Raw genomic sequence first — 14,917 nt, 5'->3', positions numbered from 1 at the left:
TAAATAATGTATATTTACAGTAAATACGTATAATTTATAAATATGTACACATAAAGACAGACTGCTTATCTTTATGTTGCAAAGAACTAATTCCACGTACAAATGTGAAAATCACAGAACAAAATATAGAACAGGCTCTTTATCACATCAGTGGCACAGTAAAAAATAAGAATGAATAAGTATGAATTAGAAAAAATAAGTATTAATCTCCTTCATTTGCTGACAGAAAGGAAAATTAAAAAAACATGTTAATTTTTAACTTTAAGAAGGGTCTATCCCAAATTCATGACCCAAAAATGAGGTATTAATCATCACAAAATTTGCATGTTTAAACACAATCAAGAGGGTTTGTATTTTAGATTATCAGTGCAAAATAAGAGGGGGAGAAAGACCTTCTCAGGCTGCCTTGCAGCAGCTCTGTAACTCCACCCATCACTGAATTCAGTTTCCAAGGGCTGACACAGTCCAGTCCATCCCAGTGCCTGTGACACTGCACAGGACAAAGACTCCTGGATTCACTTTAACCAAGGGCCAGTCTGATTACAGTCCTGGATACACGTGGGGGTCTGAGGGAACTTTCTCCTGGTGCAAACCAGGCTGATCACATCGTCAGCTTTTTATATAAGCAATCCTCAACTGTAATGAGACAGTCCCACAGTTAGATCAACACCAAGAAACATTCAGAAGGGATTAAGTCCTACGTTACAAAATATTGCAAAAAACGATTGAAGCACTTAGACATAACTCATTCACAGACATCTTAAATTATGAAAATGGAGCTTTTACCTTTCTTTAATGAATGTAATGCTGATGTGAAGAATGTTAAATAACCAGGCGGTTGAGGTGAAGCATTGAACTCAAAAAATCCCACAACTCCAGGCTGAAACAATAAGAATTAGAGTTAATTAAGCTATTTTCAAGTATAAATATATGGGACTACAGTAAACACAACAGACTCTAAAAGACAACAACGTTTACTGAAGAGCAGTCACTTTATGCTGCAACAAAAATTTTAATATTAAAAGACTGAATGGAAATCAGTTCTCATTGAAAGAATGAAGCTGTCATTCAAAAGCTCATGTAAGAGAGAGGGGCTTTATGGATGCTACGTTTCTAATGGCGCTTCCCATGTTGAAGTTCACCAAAAACAATTGCTATTTGCTTGGCAACTATATTTTGAACCAGTTCCAGCACCAAGGTAAGAAGCATAAGCATCACAAAGATTTTTTTAGAATTGGAATTTCAAATACAATTTTTCTGAGTATAAAGGGCTTGAGCAGTAAACCTTTAATTGTTTATGTTGCACATAATTAGTATTTACATATGAATTCACACAGTCAGTGTGTCAATGCTTGAACTGCTAAGGTAAGTGATTGTCCCATCTTTAAGTTACAGCCACTGTAAATGCTTTCAGTATATCCTAAAGTCAGTGAGAGACCAACTGCACAAAAACCTTGAGAACTCCATATCCCATCTGCATATCCATAAAGCTCTTCAAACTGCCAGACAGACAATTCCAAATTTAAAAGATTCATCCCAGAACAGGCCTACTGATTTTTCCAGGTGAATGACTTCCTATTAAACTCAGGAGAGAATCTGGAAGAAGCTGACTTGGAAAAAAGAGGTACACACTTGATTTTTTTCATTCCAATATTTCAGTTAAGCTTTGGTTTTAAATTTTTAGAAATATAATCCATTAAAAATTACTATTAATTATGTTTTTGACTCATCACTCAAATGGGCTTAAAACTTTCAGGACAGAGTAAGTGATGGCATTTGGTTATTTGGTGTTATTTGTTTCTCATTTCCACCAGTGAATACAGAAGGCATTTGACACACAAAGCAAGAGCACTCCAGGGACTGCTGTGGAACAGAAAATTCCAGACTCATCTGGCACCCATTTGTGTGGCAAATACATCCTCACAGGAGGATTTTCATTTGGTACTTCAGAGACTGCTTTTATTTTTTTTAAATTTCTTTTTAAAATATGAACATACATTTACCTGTTATTATTAATATGAATTCAGTTATTCATATCAGCCTAACACACTGATCTAATTCAGTACAATTAGCAATCTTGAAGATATTCCCCAATAACAACATTGCCCATTCCAGCTCATGACTTCTCTTTTTAGGCAGGAATCCTCTTTCATGGATGAATGCTAAGCATAAACCCCTTGTTCATAAAGATTCTTTGTGAGGTACCCCAAAAAAATTATCAATAACAAAAATGAGTTACAAGCAATCAGGGAAATTTCTGCAACAATAATTACCAAGAAGAAAATAAAAACAGAAATAAAATAGTAGCAAAAAAACCACAGCAAAATAATAGCACTCAGTGTTCTTTTTTAAACAACATACAGGTTAGTAATTAATGATCATTTTTTTCTCTTAGTTCCAAAACTAAGACAGTAAAAAGAAACAATTCCTTCTAAAAGACTTTGAAAGCATTCAACTGAACGAAAATAAGGAGACAGATAAGATAATCAAAATTTTAGCTTCCCATTTCCTAGGACCATTTTTGAATAGTAATCCTGTACCAAGTGAATTTAGGACACCAAACAGTGAATAAAAGGAGAGTCAAAAGTGACAGTAAAATGTGGCAAGAAGCCAGAAGTCAGATGCAGAAGTATTTATAATGTTATTTAAAAGGTAACATTCTGATTCAGAGTACCAGTTCTGCTTTACACTAACAGAAGCTTAAGATTTCCAGATTGTGAATAATGTTTCCCAAAGGATAATTTTTGTATACTGTTTTTTTCAATTAAAAAAAATTGTAGTTGGAGAATATATCCTACTGTACATTACTATATATACTAGTATTTACTAATGCTCTATGCCTAATCAGTAATCTGGTTAAATAATGTCCTTTTAATCATCATCCCAGACCAGTTAAAGCTTTTGTCCTGTTACAGGGTGCAATTATACACAGGAGTAAAGGGACTAAATTACTGCATTTCTTCTGAAGTACCAAGAAAGTTTTCCTCTCTGTAAGAATGAAGTTTTTAACAAGACTGAACGCTTCCAGGTATTACAACTAATAACAATTCTTGCTCTGTACAAGTGAGGTTCAAGTCTCACAGAAGAGGTATCTCAATGTGAACAAGAAGTCCTTGGTTTGGAATACAAGTAGGCCAAGAAGAGCTGAACAGCAACAACTCCCACCTTCTTCCGTGTAAGAGCCTCCAAAAGTCAGGAACAGCTTGCCAGCAAACAGTTCAGGAGGAACCTACACCCAATGTGTTACTGAGGAACAGCTGCTCCCAGCAGTGTGCAATTCTGGGTACCCACCTTCATGTGAGCACTCTGCAGCCATCAGCTGAAGCTGCTGCTGCCTAAGCCAGAGGAATAAACACTGCCATGTGACACAGGGGTGCTTAGGAGCATTAGGAGCACGGGCACTGCTAGAGTGGAGCTTGCTGCAGCTTTTCTTCCCAGGAAACAATTTTCTGTCCCTGTCTCAAACCAAGTGTCTGTAGGAAGGGCTTTGGAGCAAACCTGAGGATGTCCAATAGTGAAGAGTTCTTAGTGCTATCTCCTAATGAAACTCATATATGGAAATACAAAATCATTAATTGTAGTGAAGCCTATTTCTCGCTTGGTCACTACACCACAGGAATGGAAAGTCATATAGGATGCAATTAAATCAAGTAACAGACTTACCAAGCATCTCAACAATTACCAAACAGCAAGTTCATTGAAACTTTAAAAATGAACAGAGATTTTCAGATGAGTAATTTCTACTGGAGAAAAGCTAGCAGTGTTATTACTGAACCATGCCTCAAACCTAGCACAACTTCTGGAAGGAATAAGCAAGCATGTAGATGACTCCATGCAGTATGCTGTAATTCCCTGAAGTCTAGAAGAAATTACCAACCAGTCTTGAAGAAACTAAGGTGATAAGAAATAACATGGAAGGCTCTTTTCCAGATTAGGAAAATAGGAAAGACAAAAAACACTTAAAAAATTAATGTTTTTCAGCAGCCAAAGATAGCCAGCCAGGATGTGCACTGATATTCAAGCAGTTCAGTATTTCCATAAGCACTTTAGAAAAGTGAGAAAAGGGTGAGTAATAACACTTGCAAAGCTTGATGGGAGTCACTGAAACTACAACTGACTTGAAGATTTTTAGAAAGGCAGTATTAAATGACTGCGAGGAAAAAGCTCTGAAATTTAAAGGCCAAAAAAAGTGAAATAATGGGAACAGAAGATATGAAAAAAAACCCAGCTACTAATTAGTTTACAATTGCATAAATGTCTTTAATACTCCAGTTACTTTATACCCATTTGTAATTTTAAAAAAATGTTTTGGCTCAACTTTCGAGTCCTCAACCAAGGTTTTTTCATGGGGATTGAGCGCCCTCTAGTGAGAGCAACTGGCATGTCACGACAGTCGTGATTAGGTCGAGGAAGAACCAAAGACCAAGCAACAAACACCACCGGTTCTTACATTTAACTGGATTCTGTTCATCAGTATCTCTTCTAGTCTGCAGAATCCTTTTGCCATCAGAACACAGGACCGAAAATTACATAGTGATGATGACACATCTTGCAAATTATTTTGAGCTTGAAATTAATTAGCTTTTCAGTGAAATCACAAAAACATGATCTACCAGCAGAGTTGCCAAAGTGCCCAATAGCAATCCTTCACAGTCTTCTGTCCTTTCCCTTCTGCTAAAATTAGTATTTTTTATACAGAGAAGATTAAAAGTCAAAGGAAGACACTAGCCAAAGGTCTCAAAATAGCAATTATTTTGTGCCATACACGTCCCAATTGCCCATAATCTACTCTATTCCCCAAACTTTCTCACTTAAACACAGGACTAACCCCTGGATTGTATCTTCTACAAAAGGTATCAATTTCTAAACTCACAGGGAAAACATTATAAAATGTTCTCATTTCTGACTGAAGTGATGAAACAACCTGTTTATTTCCAGTTTAAAACTAACTTTTCCTTTGTGTCTATGGTTTTCTCTGCATCCACCTTCATAAACAATTATGTTTCTTTCATCTTATCTGTATCTGTTACTTTTGTATCCCCTCCTTCCCCTCTTGCATAACTTTACAGAGGCAAGAAAGACATTGAGCACCTTGAGCCATGGTCTGGGACAGAACTTCAGGCAGGAATGACTGTGAGGCAACATGAACAGAAACAGCCTCTGCTCTTGGGCCATTTCAGAAAAAAAAGAACCAACAAATGCTGAACAATGCAACTCAGCACTTGGAGCCATGGAATTTCAAGCACAGGAAGGGGGGAAAGTCTGAATGCAGAAACAAAAATATCTGATCAACTGCTAAGCAGTATTTTAAAATATCTTTGTTGCTCCTAAATTTGTCTTTTATCTTAGTCTTTTCCCAGTGGAAGTGCACCTCTAACTGCAAAGCAAATTTAAGCTTAATGACAATATGCTCATTGGTAACCTTCAGCAGTCCACCAAGAAATAACATAACACAAACCAAAAACCAAGCATGGCTTTCTTTAAATCTCTGCCAGAGGCAAAGAAATGTTTTAGAATTTTAGAATAGCAAAACTGAAGCAATGGAAGGACAACAGAATTGCTCATGATCACAGAAACTACCAGCACCAGAGACAGGCCACAACTCACTACTCCCAACTCAATCCCCACTTACAACACTGGAAAACCAAAGCCAGTGGTAGTTCCTGGCATGAACAGCAGAGCACCCACCCAGGGGAACTCCCAGTGTGTGTCCCCTAGGCTGTGGCAGCTGCCAGTGAACAGCACAGGCCGTGCTCCATCCTGCAGCACAAGCAGGCACTGCAGTGAGCAGCGCTCACACAGGATCTGCACCAGCCCCAGACACTGCAGGGTCCCTGCCATGCTCTGCCCACTGTCACAGCACTCATTTGTTGATCAGGTTTTCCACACTACTCTCACAGCTTGGGCTTTAGTAAGATTATGGTGCTTCTGCACTCTGCACTCTGCAAGAATCAACAGTTATAAAGGGATTTTAAATGGCTCTGTTGTAAGCATATTTTGTCTGACTGGAAGTTATTATTCCACCAGTATTGCTACCAATCTCGTCACCCCTGAACACAAGAGACAAAAATGAATAAAACAACATGTACCAGTGGATTAAAATCATCAAGTTACCACATACAAAGTCACTAGGAGCCCTTGCTTCAACTGGTTTCATATTTGTTCTCGGTTAAAAGACTTATCCTACTAGAAAACTTACTACTCTTTAAAAATTAAAGTAATGATTATATATTTCTCAAATGCTGTCCCAACTTAGACTGCAAGATTTTTGTGAAAACATTTCTCCCTTCGTTCTTGTTTGTACGTATCAGTTTGGTGAGATAACAACTTTGACTGTTGTCTCTACATACTAAAGTAATGTAAATTAAGAGCATCACTAGATCATAGTAGTAACTATACAGGGAATCAACATTATGAATTTGTCATTTCAAATTTTAATGATTTTAACAAATTTATAGGGCACTGATTTCAGGATCCAGAAAATAAACTAGTACTTTGGAGCAGATCAAATTTAATCCTAAAACAAGTCAAACTCTTTCTGAACCACAGTGGTAAAGCTAGAGAAGAGAGACAAGTACCTCATAATTTGAGAGGAAATCTAGTAATTTTGATCGAGACGAGATGTAGAGTAGTGGTGTCATCACCCGGCGAACAAACTTTTCAATATAAACAGCACTCATAGGGCCTTTGTATTCAATTGGTCCAAAACTAGTACCAAAAAAAATAATAGAACATTAAGACTTAAATTAACAGTAGAGAGTCCCTCCTGGGGGTGGCAGATAGGAGTTATACAGACAGCATGCTCAGCCTCTAGGGAATTGCTCTCTGTGCTTCACCAGTGGCTGCTGTAAGTGATGAGGGAGTTGTGTTACCAGAGGGAAGCACCCGAGTATTTGTGGAAGGGGCAGAGTGTTGGTGAGCTTGGAGGGATGGAGATCACTTCTGAGTCCCATTAAAGAACTTGGTAGAACTCAGATATAAATTACATGACCATATACATATCTTTCCACTTCTTCTGAAATAAACACATGAGACTTAAAAATACAGATCTGAAAAAGTCACTATTTTCCCTTTTTTTTCAGTGTCTCAAACAGTATCAGTCTGAAAAGGTGCAATATTTTTACACAGGCTTTTATGAGCAGCAATCAGTGCAGCAGGGACAAATTCAGGTGCACTGCTGATGAACAGACTCAGCAAAGCTCCAGTTTCCCCCCAGCCATATGATAAAACAGCTCACACAACGTTAGTGCTAAAACATAAGGTGGGCTGGAGCTTGCAGCTGCAAATTCCAGAGGTTCTCCTCCTAATTATAAATGGATTGGACACAGCATCATTGTCCCACATGAAATCAAACACAAAGAGCATAAAGAATTAGTCCATTTCCACTGAAGAACTGAATGTGATACATTTTTAATACAGCTTGTACATACAGATACACTGGAAAATACCCAACTCACACTGAGACACCTGTATTGAGTTGCTTCAAAATGGTCTCCTAGAGCCCACCAGATCATTCTACATCCTACATCAGTTTATTACAAACCTCTGTGTTCACTGCAATACTCACTGCTCAGCATGTCACATGCCCAGGGCACCACATGTGAGGTTTAGCATCTGAGGCATGAGGGGTGCACTGCCCTTCAGGATTTTATGAAGTATCAATAGGGATTTACACCTCATCTTGTTACAGCTCTGTTTAAGGTTACTGATGATACCCAGTGCATCCATCTACTGTGTCGTAATTTCAAGGTCAAGTAGGTTTCAGTCAAAGTACATCCAAGTGGGATTGTAGGGTTCTTTTATTACAGCTTGAATTATGCCAGTGTCTCGTGTCTATTACACGTTCAGCTAACAAAGACCAGGACTGTTCCTCCTCAATGCATAAATTCCCCCCAAAAAACAAAATCAGCCTCTGTAATGAAAGAGAGCTGCAGTTCAAGACTAGTAAAATAAAAACTTAAATACTTTTATGTAGTGTTAGAAACTAAATACTTTTATGTAGTGTTAGAAACTGTGTTTCCTTACCTTCTGCTCCACACAGAGAAAAAAAACCAGATAATACATACAAATACTAAAAAATAAAAGCAAAGGTATATAAAATTTTATACAATGATATCTTAGCTTCAGGGGAATAAAAAAGTGAGTGCAAAGTTCAAAATTAGAACAAGGTCTTCAATATGTAGTGCAATTTAAATACACACTTAAAGTCCACTAACTTCAACAACCATTAGGTACATTCTTTAAATGCTGCCATAAATTATGACCAGTTGTTATAATCCATCCAGAGAGCAAGCAGACATCTGAAATTAATATGTAACAGTGAATTCTTTTCATTGGAGGCAGAAGTTCCAGGAGATGCACAGGCAACCCAAAATTTCCATAAGGATGAAGAATTGCCCAGCGTGTCATTTAACTGACAGTTACAGCCCAACCTGGCACTTGAGCAGCATACAGGATGAGCTCACCTAGAATCTACCCAAAAACTATTTACTGAAGCCAGAAATGTAACATTTTCAAAATGCAGCACTTTATATGATACCTCTGTTTCCCAAAAGAACAATAAAAAACCTAGACTGTACATATGAAATCTTACCTCTGATGGTACAAGTGTATCACAGGAAAATAAAAGAAATGCTTCTGCTTCCTGCATTTCCCCTGGTTCCACCAGCAATTTACAGCCACAAACAGCACCTGCAAAGCAGGGAAAAATTCACAGCTAACAAAGTACAGTACTGTGACCTACTTTATCCAAGATGTACTTGATGTACTTTTTCCAATCCATTTCATCTGATATTTTCAGGGCCTTTTCAACTCAGTATTCCATATCTGTCACAGACACTTTTTTATTCTTTTTGTCATTATGCAACAGCAATCCTTTTGGTCACTGTTCTTTCTAGCTTTTATGCCTCTTAATCTAAATTCTTCAAATTTATTAATTTAAACATAACCCACATTAATTACTTTTTCTGCAGAGTGGAGCTCAACAAGTGGAGGTTTAGGACAGCTGTACCTGTGAAATATTCACAGGCACTCAACGGTTTGAAAGCACTGTTATGGTTACAATATTTATATGATTACCAGTGTCTCCAAGGATCCCAGAACTGGAAGCAAACTCCAGGGAATTTCTGTCTGAAGGCAAGTGAACAAATCTGAAAACACTTTACAACATGAAAGTCATAGGCTTCCCCATTTAAAAGCAGAAATAGCAGACAACTGAGCAGGAACCACAGGCTGTCTCCATTTATTCTACCACTCTGTATGCTAAATTAAATTTAAGGCGACTGATGAGTTTCCCTAAAATGTGAGCATTCAAGTCCTACTGTTTCTCATGAGAAGACAGAAAACAGCATCAGCTTGGACACAGAAAAGCTACCAGGTCATGTTTAAGATTGGTATTTTCTCTGGAGTTACCTGGTCTGACAATCTGCTGGCCACATGTTCTATTTCTCCTCTGGCTGCAATGGACTGCCCGCACCACGGCGCGTAGAAGAAATACAGCACAATTTCTGAGTCCTGGCGGAGCTGATCTGCGTAGTCCAACTGCCCCCGGAAAAGATCAATCACTGGAGATCTCGTGGAGAAAAAATTCACTGGAAGCTTTGCTGGCATTGTTACATCTTTTGCTCGGCTGCAGGAAGAAAATTAAGAGTGGTTATTGAGACTGTACAGCAGCAGTTAAAAAAGGGTGCCCAAAGCCCTAAGTTTTATTCTTTGCAAAAGTCACACAATGACAAAAATGATGCAGAACAACTACAATTTACGTTATCTGAGTTAGTTTCATGAAATACTATAAAGATCACCCTTCACAAGCTTTAGAAAGTCACACTCTGATACCATGCACTGTGCTTATGGGTATGTTAGCTCACACTCTTATGGCTGGTTGCTGCAGAGCATAAAATTACCAGGAAGAGTGATTTCTTTTGATTTCTTCCCTGGCCTCATCCTCTTTTAACACTTGTACTTTAGGTAACAGCAGCCTGATAAGAAAAGAGATACTGGTCATAAAGTTTTGTGATGTGTTCTTTATATAAACAGAGCCTATTACCCTGCCTTATGCTTTGTTTTACAGTACTCTATACTTCCTTTGTTTTATATTCTATTAGGAAAAGATAAATAAATGTGCACTAGTTTATTTTACTGATCAGAGCAGGGACTGCAAACTGCTCAGGGCACATCAATGTAAGAACAGTATCAACAAATAGGCTAAATTTAAAGAGATTATGACAGATGAAGCTTTTAAAGAGAAATTAGATTGGCCAGTAAGTAATACGAAGAACACAAACCAAATACTCAAAAAACCCTTTCTATCCAATCAGCAATCAAACAACCCAGAATTTGGGACTTCCCAGGTGTTCAGAAGTTGCCATGGTATAATCTGCCTTAAATGCAAGTGAATGATCATACTCTCTTTTTACATAGTCTTCATTTTAAAATTTCTCCATAGCTATATTTACACTAAAGTAAGCCAGACTGAAAACTGGACAACATTGTCATGCTCAATTTTGCCATGGTTCATTACAAGACTGGAAGTTTTAGGAAAGACTGTGCATTTCTTTACTTTGTGTGCATTTCTTTTACTTTGATGCAATAAGAAGTTAACACAAAAATCTTATTATCTGGTATTTGATCCTTGTCAGGTTAAAATTTTATTAATTGTGATAAAATTATTGAGCCCTGAACACTGTCAAACTCATATATTAAGCAACCTCCTCAAAATTCTGCCACACTTTCAAACTTTACAATCTATCTAGTTTTTAAGGAGTACCTTTGTCTTTATAATAAAGCAAAAAATTGTATTGTAGCTTGTCTCTCATTTCCAGGCTACTCACTTAAGCTTTAACATTTTACAATTGCACTCATATATCACAAGTTATAAAAATTCTTAATTTGTATATAAAATTCCCTCAAAATCAAATCTTCAAAATCAGAATTTTGAAAATTTTAAATGCTTCCTCCTGTTTATAATTCATTAATTCATCCAGTCACAACATTATGTTTTTACACAGATTATCAAAAATCTACTTGCTTCTATGGACTTCTACCTGTGTTCCTTCCCTTCTCCCCCAGCCATAATCTCAGCACCTCCTTCCGAACCCTCAAGTTCTTCAGTCACCTCCCAGCCAACACCTCTGGCTCCCTGCCATTCCTGCACCCCATGCTTATCCAAACTGCAGCTTCTTCCCATGATTTCTGCCTGCCAGCTGGACAGGACACAGCTCAGGTGTGGGCTCTGGCACACACAGGCTGATCAGCTGCTGAAAGCACAACACTTCTTGAGAGACAGCAGCTAGAATTTCTCCTGTTCATCTAGTTTAATGAAAACAAACAACCTCAATATGTTAAAAATCTCTGCTTCCTCTACTGAATTAAACAGAAAGAGGATGATTGGTTCAAGAATTATTAAAAATTAGATAATGATTTGGCTCCAAATTTTAAGAATGGCTAGACACATCAGCAGAAGTCCCGTGACATGAGTGAGTCAGAAAATACATGACTACCTTCAAATATGACAAAAACTCCAGTAACTATTAAAACCAAAACATAATAAATCAATAGCTAACAGCTGCTTAAGGAGATTTGAGAAGTAGTGTCTTCCTCTGCAATACCAAACATATAACAGAATACCTTCACTAATTTCCCTAAGAAAACCTCTAAAATTTACACACATATAAACTGAGGATTATATAAGCAACAAGTACACAAACATAATAAGCACAAACTGTTTATTAAAACTCTGATTGTGTTACTTAGCTGCTGCCAGAGCCTACAAAAACTTAAACTTTCTATGTGATAATACCCTGGTAATAAAGGGAAGCATATGCAAGTGCCAACAGGACCAGCAACCCCTTTGATTGCACAATCCTGAGAGTGGGCTTGTTTTAAAGACATTTGCATAGTGCCAGAAATAATTCAGGTTCTAGACCACAGGCTTCCATACCAACCCATAGTAGGTCAGGTCTCATTTGGCTATTCCTTCAGTCACACTAAACTCACAAGACATCAAATCCCACTAATGGACTGCCTTGCAGTACAGGAATTTTCCCTTTCTGTACTTTTTATCCATTGACATCAAAAGTTATGAATTTTAAGAGCAGTGGTAGGACCTACGCCCTGATGCTGTGTCTTGCTAGTAAATCATACTGACGTGTGGTGAGAAATATGTCCTGTATTTATAGTTAACATGTGCAATTAACCACGCTCCAAACTTCACAGGGAATGTTTACACCTAAATTTTCTATATTTCTGACAGCAAACAAACAGGGAATACCTAACTGATATTAGTCTATTTAACCACAATCTGAAAAGCTGAACCTCTTTAATCAAACTTCTAGATTACAGAGTGGTGAGAACCACATTCCAATCACATTCCATCGGTGAGCTTTCAAACACAGCTAGCAGTAAAATGAAAGGAACATGCAGGTTTTGAATACAGGAGAACAGGAAGCATCATTGTAAGTACAAAAAAAGGTATTATTTTCTTAGTAATGTAACACCAGGGAGATGATTATGTTCAGAAATCCTTCACCACACATTCTGAAATATGGCAAGAGCTTTACAATTTCATCTACATTATCTGGTCACTGTGAAATACAGCCTCTTGGAATGGAGGCACAGCTACCCTGAGGCGCTCATTCACACACTTTAAATTCACTCTGATTCAAGTAATACACCCTTTGTGGACAGGTAAGCAAAGTAAGCCTTAGCCTTTTTCAGATGCATTACCTGTGAATCAAGTGTTTTGTGGAACAAAATTTGTCAGATGCTAGGGAACAAGGACATAATCAGCACCTCGGTAGCCTTCTCCTAATCTCAAAATTAAACCCCAAGTGCAGTAGATGTTCTTAATATAGTATGACCGGGAGCATGCAACAGTCACCTTGACCTAAAACTCATCCAGAAGATTTAGAGCCTGGTTTAGGCTCCAGAACCGAGCAGCCTGTGCCCACCGCTCATTGCCGCTGCTCCCCGCCCCTCCAGTACAAACATCTCCTGGCTCCACGTACAGCTCCGGGCAAACAGGAACTGCAGAGCCCTTTGCAAAGAAGGAAGTTCCAGCTCCCAAGAGGAGCACCACCAGACTGGGAGGGAAACCTCGAAACATCATCGTGTCCGAAGCAGGCACAGGCAAAGGGAGGTGATGACATCAACACCTGAGCCAGGGCAGACTCGTTTGGCCCCGCCGATGCTGAGGGCAGAGCTGCAGCCCAGAGCCCCCTCAGCCGCTCGGCGTCAGCGAGAGGTCCCAGCTACCTCCGGAGATGAGCAGAAGCAGCTCCATGTCAACAATGTGCCTGTCACAGGGTCACACAGCACGGGTCAGGCTGGAAGAGACCACAGTAGGTCCTTTGGTTCCACCTCCCCGCTCAGGCAGGGCCATCCCAGAGCACATGGCAGAGGATTATGTCCAAATGGTTCCGGAATATCTCCAGAGAGGGAGACTCCACAGCCTCACTGTACAATCTGTTCCAGTGCCCGGTCACAAGTTCTTCTTCATGTTCAGGTGGAACTTCCTGGGCATCAATTCCTGCCCATTGCCTCCTTCACATTCCTGAGCCCCACTGAGCAGAGAGTCTGGTTTACCCTCAGACACCGCCCTGCATACCCTGATACTGCCCCTCAGCATTCACGCCCCCACGAATCTGCCGCCACAGCACGACACCCGCGCTGGGGCAGATGTCTCCTAAAACACTCCGTTCCCTCCCCACCCACGTTCTTATCGCCCCTGCCCGCCCCGCTGCCATCCTGCTGAGGGAGACACAGCCGTTCCCCCGACACGCGACCGGTCGCACTTGCCCTGGGGACCGCATGTGGTGGGGCCGGGCAGGAGGATCCGTCCCCCAGCCCGGGGATGCCCGTGCCCGACGCGGCCCGGCCGCAGCGGGTACACGGCGCCACTGGGCGACCCCGGCCCTCCGGGCCCCGCCGGCGGCTCTGCCCCAGGCCCCGGAGCAGCACCGCCTCTGGGAACGCCGGCGGACCGGCGGCCGCCCCCCCCCGGCCGAGCCCCAGGTCCGCCCGCTCCCCCACCGGTACCTGCAGGTGACTTTGAGGGCGATGAGGAAGGCGCAGCCCAGCACGATGGCCGCGCCGCACAGCAGCTCGGGCCGCCGCGCCATCAGGGCGGCGCGGGGCCGCAGTCGCGGGGCCGCCGCGTCGCCGGGGCCGCCGCACACCGACATGGCCCGGCCGAGGGGGGCAGGGCCGCGGGCCCCGGGCCGCTCCCGCTCGCACACGTCTCCCACCGCCCGCCCGTGAGGCGCGCCGGGCCGGGCGGGGCGGCCGCTCCTCCCGCCAACCCGCCGCCGCCACGTCCGCCCGCCCGAGCAGGCGCACAGCCCGCCCGTGAGGCGCTCCGGGTCCTGCCCGCGGCACCGGGAAAAGGGGGACGGGGATTCCCGTGCTCGCCTCCTCCGCTCGGCAGCGGAACAAACGGGATTGCCGTGCTCGCCTCCTGCGCTCGGCATCGGCACCGCTACCAGGCCCCTGGCCGGGATCCGCCGGTGGATAATCCCCGAGCCCCCCCGGCAGCTATTCCCCAACAGCCCCACCCCGCAGCAGGAAAGATTTCACACCGGCCTTAGAGAACAAGGATTTCATGTTTAGTTTTGTCCAGAATTACTTCCGATGATTTACAGAGCACTTACATTAAACAATGAAAGCATAAAATTGAGAAAACAATTCAGAAAGGCACACGATACAATCAGGTTTTGTCACACAAATAACAGTGTCCACAGTACTCTGTCTCACACTCACTTTATTACAAACAATGTAAAAACAGCACTGCAGCAGGTGGCATTTCCAGCACCAAGCAAGTGTCCTACTCCAGTGTCCCGAACCCAGCCTGGGAGGAGCAGTCACTTCGCAAGAGCCCCAAACTAAGGCTGAAGCACACATGAGGTGTTGGTTTCAAATTTGT

The 14,917-nt window shown here is 41.2% G+C and overlaps 1 protein-coding gene across 3 annotated transcripts in view; it reads right to left on the bottom strand.

Annotated features, from left to right (window-relative positions):
- TXNDC11 (thioredoxin domain containing 11) overlaps positions 1–14,267 on the bottom strand; it is a 28,325-nt gene extending 14,058 nt beyond the window's left edge. The window contains exons 1-5 of one of the 3 annotated variants that reach the window (XM_030957821.1): positions 14,035–14,180; positions 9,412–9,628; positions 8,594–8,691; positions 6,579–6,708; positions 787–880 (exon numbers count right to left, since the gene is read on the bottom strand). In XM_030957821.1, coding sequence (XP_030813681.1) covers positions 787–880; positions 6,579–6,708; positions 8,594–8,691; positions 9,412–9,628; positions 14,035–14,180 — 685 coding nt within the window. Of the gene's footprint in view, positions 1–786; positions 881–6,578; positions 6,709–8,593; positions 8,692–9,411; positions 9,629–9,902; positions 10,109–14,034 lie in introns of those variants that run through there. The other 2 variants (XM_030957823.1, XM_030957822.1) reach the window with 2 other exon arrangements.
- Between the last annotated feature and the right edge of the window lie 650 nt (positions 14,268–14,917).

The sequence above is a fragment of the Camarhynchus parvulus genome, chromosome 14, assembly GCF_901933205.1.
Source record: "Camarhynchus parvulus chromosome 14, STF_HiC, whole genome shotgun sequence".
Classification (NCBI taxonomy): Eukaryota; Metazoa; Chordata; class Aves; order Passeriformes; family Thraupidae; genus Camarhynchus; species Camarhynchus parvulus.
The sequence above is the reverse complement of the archived record's forward strand: the minus strand, read 5'-3'. Positions and strand labels throughout refer to the sequence as shown.